Raw genomic sequence first — 26,263 nt, 5'->3', positions numbered from 1 at the left:
GATCCCTTGTACAGGGTTTTTTTTGTTTTTTTTTTAACAACTGGTTTATTGACTATAATTCGTAATATAATACAGTAATGTATATTAAGTTACAAGTACATAAAAAGAAAGCGATTATAGGCACATTCAACATTACAATCAGATCATGGTGTTTGTAAACTTTACAATCTCAACAGTACGAGGGGGATTAGTGACTCAAAAAGAATTTCCACTTTTCTAATTTGCCCTTATCCACTTGTGAGTCTATCTTTGCGTTTGAATGTAGAAAAGCAATGTAGGTTGATTAGATGCATTTTTTGTCTTATAAATATAATAATTTGTTAATATTGGGTTAATATTATTGCATGGTTCACAAAGGAAAGCTTAGACTGGTTTCTGAAATTGCCGATGTCTTCGTGCACATTATAGTATCCAGAATGAATGATAGGAGACGTCAGGTTACAATAGATAGCGTTTTTATACGCCAACATTTCACAATTTTTTTATCAGATTTCAATGAAACTTGAATCAATGAAACTTGAAATATAGGTTTATCACCCTAAGATATCAGTTCCTTTCGATATTGGCATGTATTGGACTGTAACCTCATGGATTATGGCTCCTGATTGTACGAAAAATCACGTTTTAAGCTTGTGAACACTGTAGAGGTCACAATTCTTTTTTATCCGATTTGGTTTAAACTTGAAATTCATGTTTATAACCCACAGATCTCGGTTCCTTTCGATATTCGCGCATATCGGACCATAACTTCCTGAATTATGGCCCCTGATTTTACGAAAAATCGCGTTTTTAGCTTGTGGACCCCAAAGAGGTCACAATTTTTATCCGGTTCACATAACCGTGTGAATATATCACCGTTACACCCTAAGAATGGTTGAGTTCGAATTTCGTAAAAGTCTGACCAAAACTGACGGACAAAATGGCCGTCCCTCGTTCGCAAATAGTGTCAAAATATTGAGTATCAGGGTTGTGGACCCTCCGGGGGTCACAATTTTCATCTGATTTTGATCAAACTTGAAATGCTTGTTTATAACCCACAGATCTCAGTTCCTTTCAATATTCGCGCATATCGGAACATAACTTCCTGAATTATGGCCCCTGATTGTACGAAAATTCGCATTTTTAGCTTGTGGACCCCATAGAGGTCACAATTTTTATCCGTTTTACAAAACCGTTTGAATGTATCACCGTTACACCCTAAGGATGGTTGAGTTCGAATTTCGTAAAAATAGGACCGACACTGACGGACAAAATGGCCGCCCCTTGTGTATCAGGGTTGTGGATCCTCTGGAGGTTACAATTTTTTATCTGATTTTGATGAAATTTGAAATGCATGTTTATAACCCAAATATCTTAGTTCCTTTCTATTTTCGTGCATATCGAATCGTAACTTCCTGAATTATGGCCCCTGATTGTACGAAAAATCACGTTTCTAGATTGTGGTCCCTCTAGAGGTCACAATTATTATCCGATTTAAAAAACGTTCGAATATATCACCGTTACACCGTAATTTTGTCTGAGGTTGAGTTTCATGAAATTCGGACCAAAATTGCCAGACAAAATGGCCGCCCCTCGTACCCAAATAGTGTAAACATCTGGTATATCAAAGTTGTGGACCTTCTAGAGGCCACAATTTTGATCCGATTTTGATGAAACTTGAAATGCAAGTTTATAACTCAAAGATCTTAGTTCCTTTCAATATGGCCTCTGGTTGTACGAAAAATCACATAAGGTTGTGAAGACCTTAACTATTTTAAAAAGTTTAAAGTTGGTGTAGATTATTTTGTGAATATATTTGAATTGAAATATTCTGCTATTAAAGATTGTTTTACCAAGTTCCTCTTCCCATTTAGTAATGGCACTTGGAATAATTGTATCGAAGTGAATTCATGTTTTGTAAATGTTTTTTGGTGTTACGTTTTGTGTTTTTATGCCATAATATGACATTATATTTGTCACAATATTATCATTTAGTAAGTACAGTTTTCTTTGCACGTAGGGTATAGGAACCTGAAACTTATTTGATGAACTTTTAGACTGCTCCGACTTTCCCCTCCTTCTCTTTGTTACTTTCAAACGTGGCATATCGACGGACCGTGGAATACTGAACAGCAGAAAAGAGTTTTTTCGGATTTGTTTGGTTATTTTTGGTTATTTTTCGATTTGTTCGGTATATAAAAATAGTACAGTCAGTCGAAACAGTGGTTTTTATTTTCGGGTTTGAGGGATTTTATGTTCGGTTCTGGCGTGGACCGATCATTTTGAAAATTAAAATTAAACTGTTTTGCATCGCTGGGCTAGTCGTTTTTACATATACATACCCCAAATTCTAATCTATACCATCCGATACATTGATGACAAAACACCTATCAGTGATAACGGAACTGTCAATGTACAAATGAAATTTATCGCACTGAATTAATATTAAATAAAGAAAATTCCAATTGCTTCTTTGTATTCATTTTTTTTTCCTGTTTTATATAAATAAGGTCTTGAATTTTTTAGCACGCCTATAATGTTTTGACCCTTATTTTTGATTACTACATAAGCCGTTTAATTTTTACTTGGCTTTCTAAGAAACTAAATTTCACGTAAGTGGTTACTCATAAAGGTATTATCTTTCAATGTGCCTACATTTATATTTCATGTAGCACATAGCCGATCATGACTCACGCTAGTATTTGTATTATATAACGTTTGTTAGTTCGTTTTTCATTATGAGTGCAGCCGGAGCAGAACAGTAGGAAGTTAAACCCCATTTCATTTCATTTCGATTGAAGTCTGTGTCACTACACGTTCGGGACTGTACAGCGCTGTGGATGCTTACGGCTAGCCCCCAGATCCATTCACTTGATCTTATATGAAATGAATTGAAATGGGTTTTAACGTCCTACTGTTCTGCTCCTAACCTAGGCTAATGAAGACGGGCATACGTCATACAGTGTGCTATGAGGGGAATTTTGCCCGGGCAGCGGCGCTACGGCCTACTCTTATATCGAATTCCAACTGACAAGGGATCTTTTACGTGCACGCCAATGTGTACACGAGACCTCGATTTTTTGTCCCATCCGAACGACTAGACAGCTGTCCTTGTCAGGCCCTCCGTCCTGCATCACTGACAAGGGGAAACCACGTTGGAAAATCTGGATGAACTTTCTCGGCCAATGCAGGGATCGAACACCCGACCTCCAGGCTAACGAGCCAGCGTCTTACCCACTGATATACGTTTGTTGTGATGTCTGTTTATTATGTCGTGTCCGTAGGTTTGCCTTGTGTAATTGTTTGTGTGTGGTACAGTCCCCTTGCACTTACTATCAACATAAATATGCCATTTACTGCCAATCTCACGACACTTTCTTTTTTTAAATTTTTTTTTAAATAATGTTATTTTCAAATGGAACATATTTCAGTATAATCATGAAATAAGCTGATTCTATTTATAAACTGATTTCTAATAATGATTAATATGTACAATATATTTACATCAATTTGATGTCACGTCACTATAAATTTGGTCTTCAACTCAACAGCAGAACAGTAGGACGTTAAACCCCATTTCATTTCATTTCATTTCTCCCTTGCTTGGGATGGGGGAGTATACATATTTAGGAGGTTACTGCAAAGGTATCCAGGACAAAATAGAGAGAGAGAGAGAGAGAGAGAGAGAGAGAGAGAGAGAGATGGACTTAACGTCCACTCGACACAAACTAGGTCATTTCGGGACTAACATATGGTTTAATTTTATTTCAATAATTAGCTTGCGCGTAGGGGTCTTTAGCAGTGGGAGGAAACCGAAGGACCCGGAGAAAACGCACGAGGTTGGACAGGCTATCCTACTCATTTTCACGCACAACCGGGGATTCGAAACCACGCCAGTTGACTCAATGACAGGCCTCATGATACAGCGCGCACGTGCTAAGCATTCGGCCACCCAACCCCCCAACACAAAAATGATACAGGTGGCTATACTCCTTTCTATGAAAACCGACAGTTTTACAACTGTATTATTACAGGTCCCAGGATGTTGATGAAAACGGATTATATACTTACCGATCAAGACCGACAACTCCAAGAAGTTCCACACCAGACATTGCAGTAAGGATTCGCGCGGTAAGCGAGACCTCACCGTGCATTAAAGATGGCAAGTTTCATTTTAATTCCCAGTGCAAGGTCTTCACAGTGCGAAGAATTATCGAGAGCTACTTCCATGAATGTTTCGAGAATGGATTTGTTTTCTTGAGTAATAAAAACGAAGTTCTGAAATCACAAGAGAAGGATCTGAAACTTGTTGACATTTTACCCAAATTACCAAGATTTGCCGTGACTAGACACTTAAATAAGCATTTTTATTTTGAAGATGCTACCTATAAAGAGGTTAGTATGTATATAGAGAATGTCCTACAAGTCTTTTTTGATATAAAAAAAAGACGAGTAGAAGATTTTATTTATCACCCAATCCCTTCTTACATGCACAAATAAATAAATATAATTATTTTCTATTCTTTGGTAACATTATGGAATTATTAGTGAGCAGAAATTCGCCCATGTCACCCGACACTTCAGTCAGTTATATAGAGGGGTAACTCGTATTTTCCTTTTGCGTTCGTCACTTCCAATTGTTGAAGCATTGATTACGGATCTATCGAAGCAATAATCTGTGTGATAAAAAAATATTTGGAACGTGTTTAACCAGTTCTATATGTGATAATGACTGGCACCAATACTCTCCTTTAAAAGAAAAACACTAGTTAAATTGAGTACGTGATTTAAAACGAGGTTATGCTTTTTCTTATAATTAGAATCTAAAAGCAAATTCAGAAATAATCATTAGAATGAGTTAATGTTTTCAGAAATAATCATTAGAATGAGTTAATGTTTTCAGAAATAATCATTAGAATGAGTTAATGTTTTCAGAAATAATCATTAGAATGAATTAATGTTTTATGATTTCAACTAAATAACCTCGGCAACTAATGGTTAGAAGTAACAATCTATTCTAGCTATAGCGAGGTTACTACGCTGGCTATCATTGGTCTAAAGACGATCTAGTTAATGTTATATATTTCCTTCAGCCCCAGAGGGCCTGACACGCACAACTGTCTAGTCGTTCGGATGGGACGAAAACCCGAGATCCCGTGTAGTCATTGGCGTGCACGCAAAGTATCCCTTGACAGTTGAAATTCGATATAAGAGTAGGCCGTAGTGCAGCTGTCCAGGCAAAATTTCCCTCATAGCACACTGTATGGTGTATGCCCGTCTTCATTAGCCCAGGCGGCGCAGAATAGTAGGACGTTAAACGCCATTTCATTTCATTTTCAAATCTTCAGCTCAACACCAGCAATGATGGTGGACGTAAAATGACGGTATGTGTGTGTTTGCTGTTTCTGTATGCTGATAGTGGCCTAAGTCACTGGAATCGCAATGATTTGTGGAAGCGTCTAGGAGCTCATTCTCTTAAAACCTTCACCTTTGTTCCGTCCAGTATATTATCAGCGAAACCTTCGGTAACAGGTAAATGCAATTAAACATTGATAAGTCCAAACTTAAACAAGAGTCATAAATGTTTAGGTTCGTGGTAGTCCACCAGCACTTAGGACAGTGGAGTAGGGTGTCTGGTACTGGAATATATGGGCTGATATTCCAAGCACGGTTCCTTGTGTGTCTGAGCAAGAAGTAAATGCAATTAAACATTGATAAGTCCAAACTTAAACAAGAGTCATATATGTTTAGGTTCGTGGTAGTCCACCAGCACTTAGGACAATGGGGTAGGGTGTTTGGTATTCGTATTGGAATATATGGGCGACAGGTACTTCCGTGGTATTCCAAGCACGGTTCCCCGAGGGTCTGAACAAGAAGATATGTTGTTCGCATGAGACGGCACAATATGAAAGTCCACTCTTGTACGCATTACCCTTTTCGTAACCAAATCCTAGGCCGTAAGCATGAGACGATAAATGAACGTCCACTCTTGTACGCATCAGCCTATTCGAAACCAAATCAGGGGGGGGGGGGGGCTACTGTGGCTTAGTGGGTAAGACGCTGGCTCCTTCGTCTGGAGGTCGGGTGTTCGGTCATTTGCCGAGAAAGTTCATCCAGATTTTCCGGCATGGTTCCCCCTTGTCAGTGATGTAGGACGGAGAGCCTGAAAAGGATGGATAGCTGTCTAGTCGCTCGGATGGAAGAAAAACCGAGGTTCCGTGTACACATTGGCGTACACCTAAAAGATCCCTTGACAGTTGAAATTCGATATAGGAGTAGGCCAAATTTCCCTCAAAGCACACTGTATGGCGTATGTCCGTCTTCATTAGTCCAATTGCTGCAGAACAGTCTGACGTTAAACCCCATTCCATTTCATTTCACAAATCATGAATATTGCCCCATTTCGTCTTCATAGATTTCGTAATTTAGAAGACAGCTTGTTTGCGACTATATAGTTATCAAGTTGAATTTACTACGTTTTAGTATGTGTTTCATTTTAGAACTTCTGAACAATTCACCCTAATGTGACAAAACACTCTAGGAATTTGAGGGCGAAAGTCTGTTCTAATGTAATTATTATTTATTTGTTTTCAAGTTAGCCGTGCTGAAGAAATTAATAAATATGCTGCTTATGGCAAAATAGAAAAAATTGGAGCTTTTCCGAAACGACCATTGACATCTACTCATAAATTTGCTGATTACAGAGGAGCAACTCCATTACATTATGCTGCTAAAAATGGGGATGTAAAGCTATGCGAATATCTCATGATCAATTTTGAGAATGAAATCGTACGTTTGAGAGATACAAAGGATTCCAATGACCGAAACGCCCTGAACTATTTATTGACCTTTCTTGGTATAAGCTTAAAAAATGCCGAATACGGTTCGCGTTCTAGCACGCCGGACACTTCGGGAATAATAGAATCGCCATTAAAGAAAGCAAATCTTACAAACGTAGCAAATAGAAAGTCTTCTCCAAAAACTAAAATTGAAACACAAAATAATTCTAAAAAGTCCAAATCTGAGGTTAAATTGACGAAACAGGAAAAGGAGATCCCAGAACATACCAGGAATCAGCTTCATGTGATTATCTATCTTCTCACCCAAAAATTCAATCTTGATGATCCAGATGTTCTTGGTATTAGCTGTTCTGACAGATTGCAGAACCTTCCAAGCAGATATCTTCTATACTTACTCAAACGTCTTGATCCGAACTATATTCCAGAAAAGGTTGTTTTACATTTGGCGGAAGTAGGATTACAGCTGATGCACAGAGATAAAAGCTTCTGTGACGATTATTTGACAAAATACTTTAATGTTTTGCCATTCGATGACAGTATTATTCTGCCACCTCTTCATTTAGCAACTCACCATGGAAAAGAACACTTTGTCCGAAACTTACTGGAAAGAAATCACGACCATAAGAAAAAAGATGCAACGGGAATGCTGGCTTTTCACCATGCATGTAAGATAGGTCACCAGGAACTCGTCAAACTTCTGTATTTTGAGGAAATGGAGAACAGTGACTTCTTACAGGGGCTGAAAATGACGTTCGAGGTCTGTTGCAGGAAAAAGAGGTCATTTGAAGTCTTTGGAGACATGTATTCTATGAGGAAGACCTACAAATTGAACATGGCTTCTGAATTTGCTGAGTTAATTGTCAAGTGTATGGAAAACAATATCGATGTCACACAGTGGATCCACATCTTGCCATTTCTCGGGGAAACTATTCGACATCGGTTTTTATCCCAAGCTGCTTATCTGGGATGTTATGAAATTGTAAACCATCTCGTCAAATTACAGGTGAATGTAAATGTGAAAGATTTTATGGGACGAACTGCGCTTCACGAGGCCATGTACACTGGTCGATATGAGATTGTGAAATATCTACTCTCGGTCAAGGCGAATCCGAATGTCCAAGATGATCGTCGAGCAACTCCACTGCACTACGCCTGTCAGTGTGTCGAAACCAATGAATTGTATACCTTGAATGGCAAAAGACTGTTTGATGGACGAGTGTGCTCTAAAAAGACACAGGAACGGGTTATACAGTGTATGAACCATCTGATAACCCAAGGCGATGTCGATCTAAATATTTCGGACATAAATGGAAGGACGCCCATTTTGTTAGCTTTACACCACAAAAGATACACAATATTTAAATGGCTCCTAGATAAGCATTTAGATAAAATCAAACCTTTCTCATTTGACCATTTTGGGTTTCATATATTGCATTATTTGGCGGAGTTCACTGACAACGACTTGAATTTCATACTCGAGAAGGTTTCAAGTGCTTTCAAGAACGAAATAAGAAAAGCTGCAGATGCCACTGAGGGGACCTGGTTAACGGATATTGATAGTATGGATACAACTGGGAGTTATTGGTGTTTGCCAGATGGCGAGGTCGATCCTCAACGTAAGATACACGACAGGTAGGCTAAACAAATTATTAGTTTATGTTTGGGTCATTAACGCGATAACGAAGCGCGTGGAGTCATAGCCAAACCTACAGGATTCATATACAAGTCCAAATTTGAATGCATATTTTATATTTCAAATTAAACATACATTATGCAAGCGCTAAATCTGCCTATTGCAGGTCGTTCTTTATGGCTTGAAATGTTTTCTAAATTATTAATTAGACATTAATTAACTTATCCAGCCCATAATCAACTCTCGATAGCATCGGATTTCTCCGATATTAAATAGATTAAAACAATTCAGCAATATTTTGATTTAAGCTGAAAATGGATATTAAAATCCACTATCTATATAATAATAATGTTGATCTCCTTTAAGTAGCATTAAGTAATTGAACAGTAACAAACTAACACTATTTATGATATAAAAATAACAATAACAATTATCATTTGCTTGATAAAGATGAGAGTATCATCGTCGAAACGTTGCATGTTAATAAACCAGTAATTGTTATTCCATAAATAGTGTCAGTGTGTCATAATTTATAATTTTGATAATTAAAAAGCAATTTCATTTAAATGTCAGCCAATCTGATTAAAATACAGATCTATATTTCGTTCCGTTTTTTTTATACTTTCGATGGCCTACACTACATGAAGATCTGACCGGTTGTAGCGATAGGTCGCATCAGAGGTCATGCGATGGCTTTTGACCCTATGACGTCAGACATTTGATTAAACAATCGGAATTTATGTTACTAGTGGATTACCCACGGTTCCTTGCAAAACACGCTTAAAGCTCGCCGTAACAGACCGTTTCATTGGCTAATTCCTCACACCATTCAGAACACGTCAATGATAACAACTCTTCCAGATCCTAGTGTAGTAAAGACAAGTAAAACGAAATTTTGAACTATAAAAACGAAACGAAATATGATCTGTATTTTAACCAGATTGAATGTCAGCTACACTTCCTAATTGCACTAAACGTCGGTTTGTTTCCTTTCTTGTGTAGAATCAAGTTATGTAGATTACGAGAAGCGTTTGTTCGCAAATACGAAATCAAGCCGAACATCCACCAGTCACAGCATCTACTAAAGCACCTGATGTCACACACTAAAACAAAAATAGATTCTCTGCTGAAAACAGTCATAGAAGCTTTACCCACAGTGAGAAATAACAGAATCGAGATGTTCCTTGCTGGTATGACTGCTTCAAGAAACTGGGATATGGAATCTCTGAGGATTATTTTATTATATGGCGAATTTAGTGAAAGCGATCTTTCCAAAATGCTATTTGTAGCTGTTACGTCTACACCGATGAATGTCCAAGAATGGTACTATAACCCTAAAGATGGTTGCTGTGTGACTACCATTTCAAACGCACAACTACTAAAACAAAATAAATTGGTACAATACTTACTAAGCAAGGGTGCGACGCCAAATATCTTCTTCAGCGGAAGCGAAATTCTGGAAACCGACCATGTACACGTACTAACACCGCATGGCAAATTTGTGCAGTTACATGGATCAATGACAGTTCTTGAGGTAGCAGTTGTGCAAGAAAATCTGGCTTTAGTTGAAAGCCTGCTCGAATACGCTACGGTCCATGGATGCTTTGCGGCACATATTGCGGCATTAAATGGAAATTTGTCCTTGTTAAAGCTTCTACTCAAAACTGCCGAAAGAGAAATGAACGGTGTGAGAAGTCATATGAATTTATGCAAGGAAAACGAAGAATTGAGATCATTAGACATACTAAGAGCTGGAATTTTAAAGGCAGCCTGTTGTTCTACAAAACCAACAGTAGACCTCTTTAAGTGTATTTTCAAACATTTTCCTGAAATAAAAAAATATAGCAAGTACGTAAATTACCGAATGATATCAAACATTGTTAACCCGGGTTGTCTTTTTCTATTTGAATTTGACTTCAAATCTGCTTCTCCTATTACGGCGTTGCTGCGAAAGAGCGGTTCTTATGAGCGACGTACAACTGCAACGCAAATTATGTCCTATCTGATGGAGAATGGAGTTTACATGAAGGAAATACGAGTGCGGAAAAAGAAGAATATGCACATGCACGGGGCCTGTGAATCCTTTATGGCAGCGATGTCAATGAAGTTATGGGAGTGTGTGAACATCATCCTGGAAAGAACCGGCAACACCATCTGGAAATGTTTAATGTCAAATTCGGAATCATGTCACAGACATTGTTATTCGTCCGCGCATTTAGTTTTGGATAATTGGTTTGCCAAGTATGTAAATAAATTCCCGACCAAAACACTTCAAATCGTTTTAAAGGGTGTCAGACAATCTTTGAAAACCAATGGCGGATTAGATTTGAAGCTGATGCTGGAATCTGAAATGGAAGTTGAGAAGGGTTACCAGCGGGAGTTAGATATTCTATACTTAGAGTACCTTGTACATATAGTTAGCCCGTCCAAGGCTTTCGAAATCACAATAATCTTTCCTGAACTGGTAGAGAAAACAAATGTGTTTCAGGATATTTTTATTAGGAGGTATAGGCTTAAAGAAGAGGATATTTGTTCTGTAACAGTTAACGAGAAGCAACCACGAAAGCTGCCCATTCCTAGGTCTAATCTTAACCCAATCACGGGAGATTGTGTAACAGGCAGAGATATGTTACAGGTGACTGGAGGATCTTCGCATCTTGAAGGACAGGTTGTCTACCAAGGAAAATTCAGGAATGTACAAACCATATCGGCTGGTACTAAATCGGCACTTTTTTATTATCCCGAAATTACCAACAACCCCCTGACGAAAAAACCCGGGAAGATAGAAGAAGAGCACCAGAAAGACCGGGTCAGTCGAACTTACCACAGTAAAACAGATGAAGACGCGTATGAATTTATTGATCGGAGTCATGTCACAGCATCTATTGCAAATCCTCAAAAGATTGCTCGTCTGGTAGAGAAATTAAACAGTTATCCTCCACCATTTATTTCTTCTCGTTCTAAACAGATGGCACGGACCCATCTTGCGCATAGAAAACGAAAACACTGTATCATACCACAGACTAAAGATATTGGTAAACGAAGGGCCAAAAAACGATGCTTCCCTAAACAAAAGTACTCCTCCGTTGTGAAGGATTTTATGATTCTAAAAATCCCCCAACAGTCACTGAAAAATGAAAAAAAGATGAAAACCTTTATTGGTGAAAGACGAAAACGTTTCAATGTCAAGCCCGTTGTCAAGCCCGTTTCATCGTTGTCATTTGTTGAGAAACTGTGTTCATTGACGTCACTCCAAAAACGAACAATTTGGCGGAAGAAAATGAATGACGAGACGCTCGGGTGCCGGCGGATGAAAATTCTGAACTTTGAAGTAACTAATTTGGGAAGATTTCTAAAAGGTATCCCTGCTAACTGTTTTGGTGGACTTTCAAGGCTTCCACTTCTCCATTATATTGCTCTCTGTGGTGACTTACACTTGATGAATTATGTCTTAGTAACATCCGGGACCTCAGATCTTAATAAAGATGTAAATGGAATATATCCAATAAATATGGCAGCCTCAGTTTTGGATTTGAAGATGGTTGAATTCTTACTGGACAAAGGAGCCAAAATACAGGACTTTACGATGCTGGCTGCTTGTATGGGAGATTCCTACTTCAGACCAGGTATCCAATTATATGTATTTGTTTTATAAACAGATCTTCAGCAAGTACAAACTATTAACATATGTGATTACACAGATTGTTTGGTGTCTTGTTTAACCTCTCTATCATATATACCTTTACAGTATCTATGTTTTAACTATGATAGTGAGAACTGCCAGCTTTTTATCTAATTTTCCAGAATGGCCCTTAAAACCCTCTATAAGAAAATATGTTATATAATATTCGATTTTAATTTTTTTAGTAAGTTCAAAGTTTAAAAAGTTTAAAGTTCAAAAGCAACCAATAAAGAGATTAGAAATAGTGAAATTTTTATTGAAAAAGTAAGTATAAAACATGTTTGAATGTAAAATATTTTGTTTCCTAGTGCGCTCACTTATATCTTGGGCGAGTCATTAACGTTGGTTACTTGGGGAACTATATCAGTGTGTAAGGGGAGTTTCTTTCTGTGAGATTTTCATTCATAAAGGTGGTCAAAGATGAGCTTCTCTTGCCCAGTGAAATCGGCATTCGAGTCAGTCAGCTGGTTGGTTGGGGTGGGGGGCGAATGGTTAGTGCGTACGCGTTGTATCACAAGGCCTGTCAATGAGTCACTTGGCGTGGTTCCGATTCCCCGGGGTCGCCTGTTGAACCTTGTGGGTTTTCTCCGGGTCCTCCGGTTTCCTCCTACGCCGAGTGGACGTTAAACCCCATCTCTCCCTCTCTCAGCAGGTAATTCTACAACGCGAGCACAGGTAGACGACAAAGGAACAATAATTTGCACCCATTTGTTATATCTATAGTTTCCATGTCAATATAATTTATATTTAAAGGGGCTGCTCACCATTATTTCAAGACCCAGACTATGGTAATTGTTTGGACTGGTCTATATTCTATGAAGACTGGGAATTAACCGACATTTTGCTACGGAACAATATACCCATCAATCTCACCAAGTATCCTACCGGACGGTAAGATCCTTTATAATGTGAGGCACAAACTTGCTTTGGGTTGATGATCAAGATGTCTTTTCTGGGGGCTCGGTAATTCAGGGATAAATTTTATGACTCACCATCTATTAGATCTCGGGTTCTAGAGCTTTCACGACGTGGTTTGTCCTTCTCACTAGTGTGTGGAAGAAACATCGGTGCAGAAATGTTGGACAATAAACTCCGTTTCATTAAATAAAGTGAAATTATTATCGACGACAGTTTGATTTTGTATCAGCAAAACAATATATCGAGGTTAAACGTATACTATGTACATGTATGTATTAGGCTGTGTTTACTGGGGATAGACACTTGTAGATGAATTAATCAGACAATCATTGCGTGGTAATCTGTGTCATTAGCTAGCATTAACATGTGGGGAATATATTTCAGTATATGAAGCAGCTGTATTCTGACACAACCTGTACATGTAGCATTCTCTTTAGAATAATAAAGAGTTGGCTAGGGACATATAATCCCCCCGCCCACGACCCCAGATTGGTCTATGCCGACAGAAATATTTTGAAAATCTTTCTGACTACCCACCCCCGGCTGGTCAGCTATTGTGGATCATAGTAAAACAGGCTTATGTTTTTATATTTTGTTGTATGCTTTTGTAACTTGTCCATTCAACACTCTGGACCATGAGCACCAACATTCGACAACTAAGTGAGCTTACCAAATTCTTGCTTTGCTCGATTACACTCATGACTCATCTTTTGCATCTGGTCTGGTATTCAGTCAAACCTAAACACTTCGTTTCCAAATTGAGTGCGAAAAATAAAAGGTTTTTTTTTTCCAATCGAAAATCGATTTTTCATCAAAGCCAACGAACAAACACTTTCAATTCTAATTTTGTGGTTATTTCACTGTTCAATTTATAACTGCCAATTGTGTGATCTCCCCTTTGAAATAATTTTACTTCTATATGAATAGTTTTTACATGTGTTTATATTTTTTCATTTTTCAAACGACCCCCCCCCCTCGCCGGTGCACATTTCATTCCTTGGCGCTTGCGTCAGGTCGGATTCGCTTCCCGAAAAAGGCGTTGCTTGACCACCACCAGCCCCCACCCCCTCCAAGTCCAGATTCTGGCTACGGGTGTGGCTACATCCAGGTGTATTCGTAAGTGTACTTTTAGAATTTTACTTTTATTTGTAGAGTGGACCCCATATCCAAACAGTATCATACAGACCGCGAAAAGACTGACCCGGTACAATCATCGATGAAGAGTACAGAAAACAAGAAACTATCTTCAGACGATGAAAGAGTAACCGAAGATGACGACCAACCGACCACTGATACAGATATTAAAAACAGCACATCTCGGTAAAGTACTTTTATAATTCTTATATGTATTTAGGACAAAGTTATTCGAAACCACCGTTTCTACGTATAAAGATAACCTAATAAATACAGTATTTATGAATAAACAGAGAGAGAAATGGGGTTTAACGTCCACTCGACACATACTAGGTCATTTCGAGACTAAAACATGTGGGCCATCCAACACCCCTATTTATGAATAATGATTAATTAATTATTTATGATATATCATTACCCTAACCAACCCCATATTTAAAACCTCCTCCAAATTCTTAATCCGAACCCAAACTAAGCGCTAATTTGTATTATCATTACCTTTACCCCAATCCAACTCTCCCAATCCTACTGTAGTTACCTATAAATGAAATAAAATGGGGTTTAACGTCCTACTGTTCTGCTTCGAACTGGGCTAATGAAGACGGACATACGCCATACAGTGTGCCATGAGAGAAATTTTGCCCGGACAGTGGCACTACGGCCTTCTCTTATATCGAATTCCAACTGTCAAGGGATCTTTTACGTGCACGCCAATGTGTACACGGGACCTAGGTTTTTCGTCCCATCCAAACGGCTAGACAGGTGTCCGTGCCAGGCCCTTCGTCCTGCATCACTAACAAGGGAAAACCGCGCCGAGAAAGCAAGCGGGATGAACTTTCTTGCCCAATGCAGGGATCGAACACCCAACCTCCAGGCTAGCGAGCCAGTGTCTTACCCACTTAGCCACCGTGATCCCCCAGTTACCTATAACCTTTCTCATATATTTTGAAACGACTGTTTTATTACATAGCAAAAATAGATTTTATCGTTTAATAGCAATATAATTAAGATACAGATCTATATTTCGTTTTGTTCGTTTTGAACTATAAAAAGCGAAACGTGGCAGGACCTGTGTTTTTAAAATCTGATTGGGACAGGGTCCAAGTAAATCAATTTGTATAAAATGAACATGGATTGAATTAACCCCACCATGCCATTCAATATTAACCAGGGCAACTTAACGCTTTTTCTTAAATTTCTTCCAGTTCATATAGGGTTATGACCCTTATACAGAAAGCGAGCGATACAATATGTTCGAAAGCAGTAGTGCAGTTGACGAAACAGACAGATGAGCTAACCCAGTCGATAACTCTTGAGTTGATGGATGTAGCTGCAAGGAGGAAAACCCCCAACGTACTTCGAGACATCTTTTCTAGACTTGTTCCGCCTTTAGTTAAGGACAAAAAACACCGCATGGAAAACCTCCTGCGTCCCTCTAATTGTCATTTCGTAATAAAAATGGTGACACAGTGGGGGTTGGGTGATGCAATGAAAGAAATTCTGTCCAGAATGACACATCTAGATGATTTCAAACAATTAGAGTCAATATGTCCAAACCTTGTGGTCTTATCCTTGAAATACCAACGTTGGAATGTCTTAGAAATGTTACTTCTAAATGGCCTAACAACCCGAAAAGGATTAACGATTGATAGCAAACTCCCCAGGAGAGATTCCTCTACCAGATGGCGACTACAAAATCTCTTACGCCTGTCAGCAAATGCTGCTAACGATGGCACTACTTTGTTAGAAGCCGCTGCTGCACGGGGTGATCGTCAAGTTATGCTGGATGCACTGAATCAACCTTTGGGTCATTTGCACGCGCATACATTAGAGCACGACCCCAGTGTCACTGCCGCCTTGCATCACCAAAACGAAACATATGCTCTATGCTTGGAGAAAGGGCTGTTTCACTCCAAAGTTTCAGAAAAGAATCGACATACATATATCATATCATTTCTAACATCTTTCATCGACATTCCCAGATTTTTAAGAAAATGTAAATTGAGTCTGAAAACCAAAAATGATAGCAATGGATTGCACACGCGCGTTTTGGAATTATTGACGTCTGTCAAGTGGATTAACCCTTCGTCTTTTCTTTCTATTGAAAACAGCGAAGATTTCTTGCAAAGAACGCTTCAAAAAAAAGATCTCACAGAAGATACATTTTTGGTATTGGCAATGCTTGGTAACTGCCGAGTTTTAAAAGTTCTGGAAAGAAAGTTCCATCGTAATTTGATACGGAAAGGCTTGGACATGACATTTTTGGAAACGTATTCGTTTATTGATTTAGTGTTAATATTCTCTTTTTCAAGAAACGTTAGTAAGGATGAAGATAGATCGGAGATACTTAATTATTTAATATCTTTATCTCAACGGAAATTTGTTATCGCGCCATTGACACTTCAATTAGCAGCACACCATGATATGAGTCATCTTTTGCTTGTTATCTTAAAAAGTCAAAAACTTTCTGTTTCATCCAAGTCTGATTTATTACAATACTGGCTTCCGGTCCTCTATAGAGCCATCAGTAACGGGGATGAAGAGTTTACAAAAGCATTCTGGCAGGCTATTTTGAAAGATGAAAGCGATAAGGAGGTCATAATCCATACTTGTATTGGTATCGCTATACGTAAGGGAAAAGACGCACTTGCTTCTTTCTTAGTCAAATCGTGTTCCATTGACATTGACATTATGAAGCAATTTACGCTTCCCTGGAACCCGTGGAGATCTACTTGCATTCTTGGATGCTTTGGATTGTGCTCAGATGTGTCCAGATTCACAACACTCTTTGAATCATTGATCAAAAATAGAACTTTTGATAGGGAACATTGCAAGTGCATTTGCAAAACGGGTTCCATAGATATGTGGAAATTGATTTCCGATGGCTCTGAAACTTTCAGTACTATATTTGAATATCTAACGATTGCTGCCACGAATGGACACGAGAAATTGTGTATAGAGTTATTTGGTACTGGAGAATATCTTACCCAGACCATGATTGAGACAGAGATATCTAAAAAGGAAATCCTGCACCTCGCTTGTAGACACAACATGACTGACTTTATTGAAAGGGTTTTGAACAAAATGGACAACCCCAAGACAAGAGAAATCTTATTGTCACTCGATGCTCATGGGTTTACACCCGTAGACTATGCCAAACTTTTCGGACACATTAAGCTGTATTTGGATCTCCAGTCCAAATGGGAGGTGTCGTTGACTGCAGACAATCATCATAATTACCGGAATAATGTCGGGTTTTTCAGTTATTTAATGGAATCAAACAAATCTACCGAGTCCAATCTTCCGGATGTAATAACAAATTCGAAGCCGTATTATCTATTAAAATTTCTGAAAGGTGGAGAAATGGAAAAAATTACATTAGACAGATATATCATAAAAGGTGACCAAGCGGCAGTATGGGTGTTTATCAATACGGAAATGAAGATTCTTGTCGACGATATGAAAAGAAGCTACGAAGACTTCCCATATTTTCATGTATTAGCTACATATTCATTTCCAAGAGCTCTCCAGTCGTTGATAAGATATTGTGAAAAGTATGTACCGGGAGAACTAAAAACATGGCTGAATACATCGTTAGATATACGTAAGAAACCCTCCACGACACAGTATACTCCATTGACTGCCTCACTTGAGTTCAGAGCTTTTGCGTGTTTTTCAATTCTCTGGGAGACGGGCGAAGGGCGGGAAGTAACGACCCCCAATAACGATACGATACTTCATCATGCTGTTGCCATGGGAGACAACCATATAATAAACATGGTAAACAAACAAGACGATAGTATTCGTCTACGTCAAACCAAAAACGCACAAGGTTACATTCCAGCTATGATTGCAGTTCTTTTAGGGAAACACGATATCGTTCCTGTGTTAATAGATGGTCTAGATTTTGAATCCCTGATTGGAGGTCACTCTGAACACGACATCACGGACCACGTCTGCCTACTGTGTACTCTTGACTTATGCATCGGATGGTCAAATATATATCAAAAATACTTAAACTCTTCTGACTCAGAACTCTCGGAAAGCAATAAACCCATTCGAAATGTATGGAATCCAAATGAACGTGTCTGTAATCATCCGACTAACCTAAAAACCATTTTTGGATGGGTAAAAAACATCCACCCTTCACTAAAAGACGAAAGTACCAAAGAAGAAGGTGGCAAAATATTAAAGGCTGCACTCGCTGCCATGGGATTTAAAGGTGGACGTCAACATGTTGGATTGATATTAATGCAAAGTAGACAAGCGCTGCCAATTCTGGAAGTACTGTCACATCCTGGAATGGACGATATCGCATCTGAGATGATAAAGGAACACGATGTTATATCGGCAGAAGTCGCATCGGGTGTCATCGGACGTGCGATCCAGTACAATCGTATCCAAACTATCAAACTTATCGGAGAAAACTACAAAGATATCCTTATAAATCCTGCAAACGAGTCACTAATGCATGCTATTAATTTGGGTAATATGGAACTCGTTGCTTATATCATGAACCTTATACAAGAATCAGGTACTAAAATCGACGAACATTTGACCAAACTGGCTGAGATTAAAGAAGCTATTCCTTTGCCGATCAGTTTAGTCTGTGGATACCGCAAACCCGGCGATGAGAAATGGGATTCGGAAACCAATCGAATCAGCGATTCCGATTGCTATGAAATAAGTACTTTCATAAAGTCTGATGTACTAAATATTATTGATTCATATGCGATAATGGAGTCTATAATACCAAGCATGATGTACGGGAAGAAAATAAATGTTGATACAGCTACGTTTGAGAAGCAGTGTCCAACCATATCGGGTATTGCACTACGAAGGCAAATAGTAGTCCACATACTACAGAGATACCCATGCCTGATATCTTTCGACACTGATGCCTGGAAACAAATAGAATCCATACGTGTTATTTGCACGAACAGTTCCGAACCCACGTTGATACGCCAGGATACTGCTCTCTTGGATGCTGTGCAGATGAAGTCAGGAGAATCTGGTTCTTCTCCAAGGTTTAATTGTTCCAGTGCACCTCCTGAAGAAGTTTCCTTTGCTGGCCTCCTAAAGATGAAGATTATCAGAGATGTTATTCCAGACCTTGAGGAAAGGGTAAGCCTAGCTCTCTATAGTGATGTATATTATGAAACGCATACCACTTGAAAATATTCTGACCAATAATATTTTGTTTCTTGTTTTTTTACATCTCGGTGAACATAAATTATAGTATGAGAGATTATATTATATTAGTTGATGTTACTTAAAGATACATTATGGGAGATTCGATTACTTGTTGGCAGTCCTCGTTATAATAGTTAAAAACTACATAACGTAAAGGCAATTTGCTGAAAATGTCATTCAAATTGATCCACTATGAACCCAGAACTAAGCGAATGAAATTTCCGCCGATCCTCGTTCATCATTACTAATGTCAGTACGATAAACAGCATAGTCTCGATTATCCATTTAATCATTAAATCGTGAAGGAAAGTTATGCAGTAAATCGGCTCATTATCCACTACAGATTGCAAGCTAGCCATGCCATCTAGAGTTGATTATGGTCTGGATAGGTTAATTAATGTCTAATTAATAATTTAGATAACATTTCAGGCCTAAAGAAAGACCTGCAATAGACGGATTTAGCTCTTGCATAATGTATGTTTAATGTATTCATTAATTTTTGCAATTTGAAATAATTCCCAAAAAGGATTAAATTTTTAAACAGTTTAAATTTTTATCTTTACGTGAAAAGTTTAACATCTGTATTTTCAGGTTAAGGACGATCTAGACATTGATGTTAATATAAGAGTCAACTGGTCTGCCATCCAGAATCAGGCACTGACCACCTCTGCTGTTCTTACTATTATGGAAGAAAGTGTTTGGTCTCGACTTGGTGGGCTTGAAAGTGTACTTCATTCGTGTTCCCTTTACATGGAATTCATCAAAGATCATTACCCAAAAGATATGTTAGAGAGTGTTAAAACATTACTTAAACCCGTAAAAGAAATTGAGGTCCGATACGTGAAGACGTTCTCATCTTCTGGAAGGCAAGGCTATGGGAAACTGGGGTCTGTAATATCGTGGGAATTCACAATCAGTGACGGTCATTTACAATACGACTCCGAGGCATTTCCACTTTACGAAATCTTAAGAACATGTTATATCGCTTACATCTGCATCTATGGCGATGGACTCCTCCTCGACCAAACCGAAGATGAATACAATATTTTTGATTTCCAAAAGATCACAACGGGAAATGAATTCATCTTAGAGCTGGACATGATGAGCTTCGACATTCTTGGCAGATCTGCAAGAAAGTATTTTGCGCACAATCTGCACCCAGAGATATCTTCAATAGTTATGGCCAGGAGTCTCCTTTCTCACATCCCATTACCTATAGAGAAACTGGTAATTAAAAATTCTCCAGTCAGCAGCAACTGTAGTTTCACATATTCCAGAACGGATCGAAATCTTCTCATCAATGTTCACGCCACAAAAACATTTAACCAGTGGGGTTTGGCCACCATTGATTATGATCGTGAATTTTCCAAACTTGAAAGAGATCAAGTTCTTCAAGGGATCAACATATCAATATGGTACGCTGTTATAGAATCTGAGATAGGCAAATTATTTGTCAAAGCTGACCTGCCCATAAAACTTGTTTTGACAGAATCCGACGTCAAAGACTTAATTGTTGTATCCAGAGTAGCTGGGTTACCACAACGGATTTCCTCGGCAGAAACAATTGCTGATTGGATACATTCGGCGTGTTTACGTTTCATGAAAGACATAGCAGGCATTGTCGATTTTATTTTTCAAAACTACTGCAACTGTTGGCCACTAGGGAACTTTAAAATTCCATCAGGACTATGGCAACTGATCACAGAACAAAATACAAGTAATGACGAATCGGACTCAGTATTGTTGAAGTTAGAAAAACACCCTTCTTTGAACTTCAAATTGGAGAGTAATACATCACATATTCAGAGAAATTGCATTTGCTGGAGATTCGTATCGTTTGATAAGCAGGGCGAGATGATTGGAGAAGGCCCTCTGTGCATGGTTAGTTTTAATGGTGTGCTGTATTTCGCACCAGACAAGTCAGCCGTTCTCGCAATTCTGAAGATTTTGCCCAAGGAGGCATATCCCCACATTCTGTCAGCTAAAGATCCATTAACATTTACTACTAAAGGTTATTATTCCAAGGATGTGATTCATGAATCATCTTTTCTTCAAAGATGCAGAAAGGACACAGAAACATTCTGTCACTTCGATAACCAGCTACTTATACCATGGCAACGGGCATTAGAAAATAATGTGAACATTTTCATGGATGTAGATGCTATGCGAACGATATGGAAAGCACAAGCTAGTTTTAAAGTAATCACCATTTCAAATTATCTACGTCATACATTAGATTCTTTTGCAACAACAAAAGAACTGAGAGATATTTATTTAGAACTGATAGACTTCGTCAGTATCGGAGTTGAATATGGCGCGAAATCAATTCATACCATTAAAGGTGAACAGTTCAAGGAAAATGTCAACATTGCAATAACCTCTTCATCTAGCATCCATATTGAATTCTTTTCCGATGATGTATCAGACATCGAATTTACTTTTAAGATGGCCCTTGCGCATCTGAGAAGTATGAAGCTAACCCAAGAAATAAATGAGACACTCCGGAAGTACAGTTTCAACATAGACGTGGAAGTAATCCAATTAAGGTCCCCGGGAAAGTTTGAGTATTATATGGAAAGCTGTTCGAGCTTGAAGGAAGTACTTTGTGCAGCTATTTCCTATATCAATGACATCTATGATAAACCACAGGCCATCATCTTTGGAGAATCTACAAAACTTTGTATTGATCCGAACATTTCTAATAAATTCCAGCCATTTATTCAATATAAAGATCACACACTATTCGTGTATTCTCCTCGCTATGTTATGTTCCAGGGTTCCGAGTTCGTGTCATCAGTCCTAGCTAATAATACGGAAACAGCTCTACAGCGCAAGAATAATCTTGTATTGTTTGAACCTTTTGTTATAGAGAATGAACTGTGTGTTGAGGAAGGGCACCGTCTAATATTCAAGTGTCTCTATTACAATAATGAACATAGTCCCGAATATTTAACAAAACTTGCAAAACAAGAATTTCACGTTTACACCATAGAACAGAATCATGGCGATCAAGTTGAGATTAAGGGGAAGTTGGAGTACGCCATGCTGAATAAAAACACGATTGAAATTAAATTAAGAGAATTAAATAATGATTTAAGATACCGATGTGAATTAAAATACTGGAAGCAAAGCAGCTTCAGAAGAATGCGCTTCCTAAAGAAGTATTGGGATTGTGTGACTGAACATGCGCTTTACAGCAATGGTTTGTTTCGACTTGCTGTTTACCCAACATGTCAATGTGATGACCATGCTCCAAAATGTCCGACCACAGTTCAGAAGAAGCAGCACGATGAAGATGTACCAAATGTCTTTTGCTTCAAGAGGTATGCCGGAGGAGTGATTTTTGAGTTCCGAGGCAAGTCTGTTATTCGGTGTAATGTATTATCTATTGATCCCAAAAGTTCACCATACTTTGTAATCTCATTGAAGTCTTGTGCGGACAAGAAGAAAGTCTTTGTGAGAGCTGCGTGTGCCCATTGTGGGCAAAAATGTGAAATCCCGTACCCAAATGGAACATCAGTTGATGGTCAGTGGTTGGTAATATGCGAGCAGGATAAATAATGGTAATATTAATAATTTTATTGCTGAGAGACAGGGAGAGAGGGAGAGGGAGAGAGAGAGAGAGAGAGTTTAACGTCCACTCGGCACAAACTAGGCCGTTCCGGGACAAACATATGACTCAATGTTATTTCAAACATTCGCTTGCGTGTAGGGGTTTTTAGCTGTGGGAGGAAACCGGGGACCCGGCGAACACCCACGCGGTTGGACACTCACGCCTTTTGACTCCCAGACAGACCATATGATGCAACTCTTCGGGCTCCCAACCCCGATTCCTTAAAGAAGCTAATGAAATTGTTTGCTTATTACATACGAAGATTTTATACAAGCTAATTCGTGTTAAATTGTATTGTTCCGTGTGAATCTGAGAAGATGTATGAAGGAACTGTGCAAGAGTACAACCAGCAGTCATTGGGCTCTCTGTATCAAAAGGTTTTGATGACCCAAGTGACGCACCACACCTGTCGGTGTTTAAAGGAGACCATCTCCCGGTGCAAGTTACAGCATAGGTCCGTGTTTTTAAATCGATTTTGGAGGTTTGTTAGAGTTTAATTCGGATTAATTTTATTTATCAAAACGCAAACTGTTATAGCTAATTGGAATATGTTTCTTTATAACATTATAGCAGATTTCGTTTTCTGGTATACGGTTGGTAAATTTAAAACTTTTATTTGATATCATTTCAGATTTACAAACGAAGACATTTTACTCGTACATCTGGGTGGGATGGTGCAACATTTCCTAACAGACAACAGCAACACTTAGGTTTAACTTGAACGCTTCTCGAACAATTCGTCCGTATCTTTTATATTCGTGTGGTCGTATGTTGTCCTCACATCTGTCCGTCCATCTACCTTAGCCTCTTGAGACTACTCTACCCGGTTATTTTTCTCATTAGTGAGATTCAGAATTCCTGTCGATTTCAACAATTTCTTATAATTACTTATAGAATTATTGTCTTTGCGAAGGTTATCGAATTTTGAAAGCCACTCTAATTTTCGCCCCATTTGGTACTATCTAAGGAGAAAAAATCACTATCAGAGATACTCGAAATGTACAATCGGTTATTTTTTTGGACTGGGAACTGGTCCCCAAACCTACTCGCCATGTTGTTCTTCGAAAACAACCCACCGCGCCTATTCAAGTATGATCGATTTGAAACTGTGTATCAGCTTTTATATGACGTCACAATTCCAAGATGACGTCATGCTCAGTTCCTGGTCCATGCAGTACTATTGTACGTATCAATAACGACCAATATACCTGAATTTCCGATATTTGCTTGCCTTGGGATATGTTCTAGCTTCCTATTGGCGAATGTTTCGTTGAATTTATTCTTCTAATTTGATAAATTTGTTATGGCAATCAACCGGGGGATAAAACCTAACGAGAGAAGTATTACCTGTTTGATTTAGGCAAAAGAAATCAGCGGTTGCCTAGCAAGATACGTCCACATTTTGCAAGAGATTGACAGAGAACAAGCTAAATAAAATTCTATTTTTTGTAAAAGTTTACCTTTTATAAGAGAGTCTTATTTTATCTTCTGATCAACATAATATTTTATAAGAGTGTTATCTTCCGGTTGATGCATTTTATAGATTATTTCTTTTTTGTTTTAAATCTGAACTGCTTTATTAGTGTTAAGTGACTGTTTTGGTGGGGTTTTTTGGTTTTTATTTCGATAATGAAGTTTTTTGAGAGTTTTCACACGGATTCCGTCATTAAGATACCTTATATTATTCCGAATCTCAACCATTAACCTAAGCTGATTAAAATACAGATCTATATTTCGTTTCGTTTTTTTATACTTTGAACGGCCTCTACTATATGAAGATCTGAACAGTTGTAGTGGGAGGTCATGTCACTGTCAGGGGTCATACGACCGGCTTTTGACCTTATGACGTCAGACATTTGATTAACCAATCAGGGATGGAATATCGACAGTCCCGTTGCAACAGGCCGTTTCATTGTCTAATCCCCCACATCAACCAGAACGCGGGTTATATAACAACTCTTCCAGATCCTAGTGTAGTAAAGACAAGTAAAACGAAATTTTGAACTATAACAAAAACGAAACGAAATAGGATCTGTGTTTTAATCAGATAGCCATTAACCTATCCAAAAAAGGGCATCTCTGAACTTTAAAGTATCTACACCATATATTATTGAAACTTGTGTGCAATGCGAAAGAATACATTTACTGATTACAAATTCTAACATACTCGTACACGTCGTAAAATGGCTTGAAATATATCTGTGAAAACAGTATTGTTGGTCGTTTGGAAGGGAATCTGTGTGACAATTCTTCAAGACCTTCGAAGATTCGGAAGCTGATAATTTTAAATAAAGTGGCCTTACCGGTCTGACTAACCTCTCACCCTCTAAATAACTATATAAGAAAAGCCTTGAAAAGAGTCCGGCTTGTAGTTGCCATTAATACATAATGTTATATAATATTTGTTATACGTGTGATATTTTATTATTCAATGATTAAAACTGATTTTTCTGTAGAGTCAATGTTGGTTTTATAATATGAAAACTATGTTATTGTTTCAAGTCTGCAGACTATGAAACTGAAGGCAAGGCAGATATTAATTCGTCACATATTCATTCTATTCTAAGCAACATTGTTAGAATAACCAATTAGTTCATTATCAATCTGGTTAAAATACAGATCTATATTTCGTTTCCTTCTTTTATACTATCGATGGCCTACACTACATGAAGATCTGACCAGTTGTACTGGAAAGTCGTGTCAGGGGTCGTACGAGCGGCTTTTGACCTTTGACGTCAGACATTGATTAATCAATCAGCGTTGACGTTTCTTGGGGTTTACACACAGTTCCGTGCAGAGCACGCCAAGAACTCGCCGTAACAGACCGTTTCATTGGCTAATTTCTCAGATCAACTAGAACGCGTGTTATATAACAACTTCTCCAGTTCCTAGTGTTGTGAAGACAAGTAAAACGAAATTTTGAACTATAAAAAACGAAACGAAATAGGATCTGTGTTTTAATGAGATAATTTTTCAGCAATATATATATGCCAGCCATATAAGTATTACAAAGAAAAACATTCTCATCATTACCTCATATTGAGTAACATATGCGATTGTGCTTTGAAAATAGCCTTTAAATTTCAAGAAATAGCCAGATATCTTGCCGAGACAATTAAAGTTACATTATGGGAGATTAGATAAAGAGCTGGCAGTTCTGACTATAATAGTTAAAACTTGATAATGTAAAGGGAATTTGCTTAAAATTTCAGTCAAATTGATCCACTCATCATTACTAATGTCCGTACATAAAAAACGTAGTCTCGATTATCCATTTGTTTTTATTGAGCAGCAGATGGGATTCCAATCCA

The 26,263-nt window shown here is 38.2% G+C and overlaps 1 protein-coding gene across 1 annotated transcript; it reads left to right on the top strand.

Annotated features, from left to right (window-relative positions):
- The first annotated feature begins 17,725 nt into the window (after positions 1 to 17,725).
- On the top strand, positions 17,726 to 25,402 carry LOC126808458 (uncharacterized). Its single transcript, XM_050533170.2, has 3 exons — positions 17,726 to 19,270; positions 19,931 to 22,902; positions 23,584 to 25,402. The coding sequence occupies exons 1-2, from the start codon at positions 17,900 to 17,902 to the stop codon at positions 22,898 to 22,900; spliced, it is 4,341 nt and encodes a 1,446-aa protein (XP_050389127.1). The 5' UTR covers positions 17,726 to 17,899; the 3' UTR covers positions 22,901 to 22,902; positions 23,584 to 25,402.
- Positions 25,403 to 26,263: the final 861 nt, after the last annotated feature.

This window comes from Patella vulgata, chromosome 1 (assembly GCF_932274485.2).
Source record: "Patella vulgata chromosome 1, xgPatVulg1.2, whole genome shotgun sequence".
NCBI lineage: Eukaryota > Metazoa > Mollusca > Gastropoda > Patellidae > Patella > Patella vulgata.
This window is presented reverse-complemented; position numbering and strand designations above follow the sequence as displayed.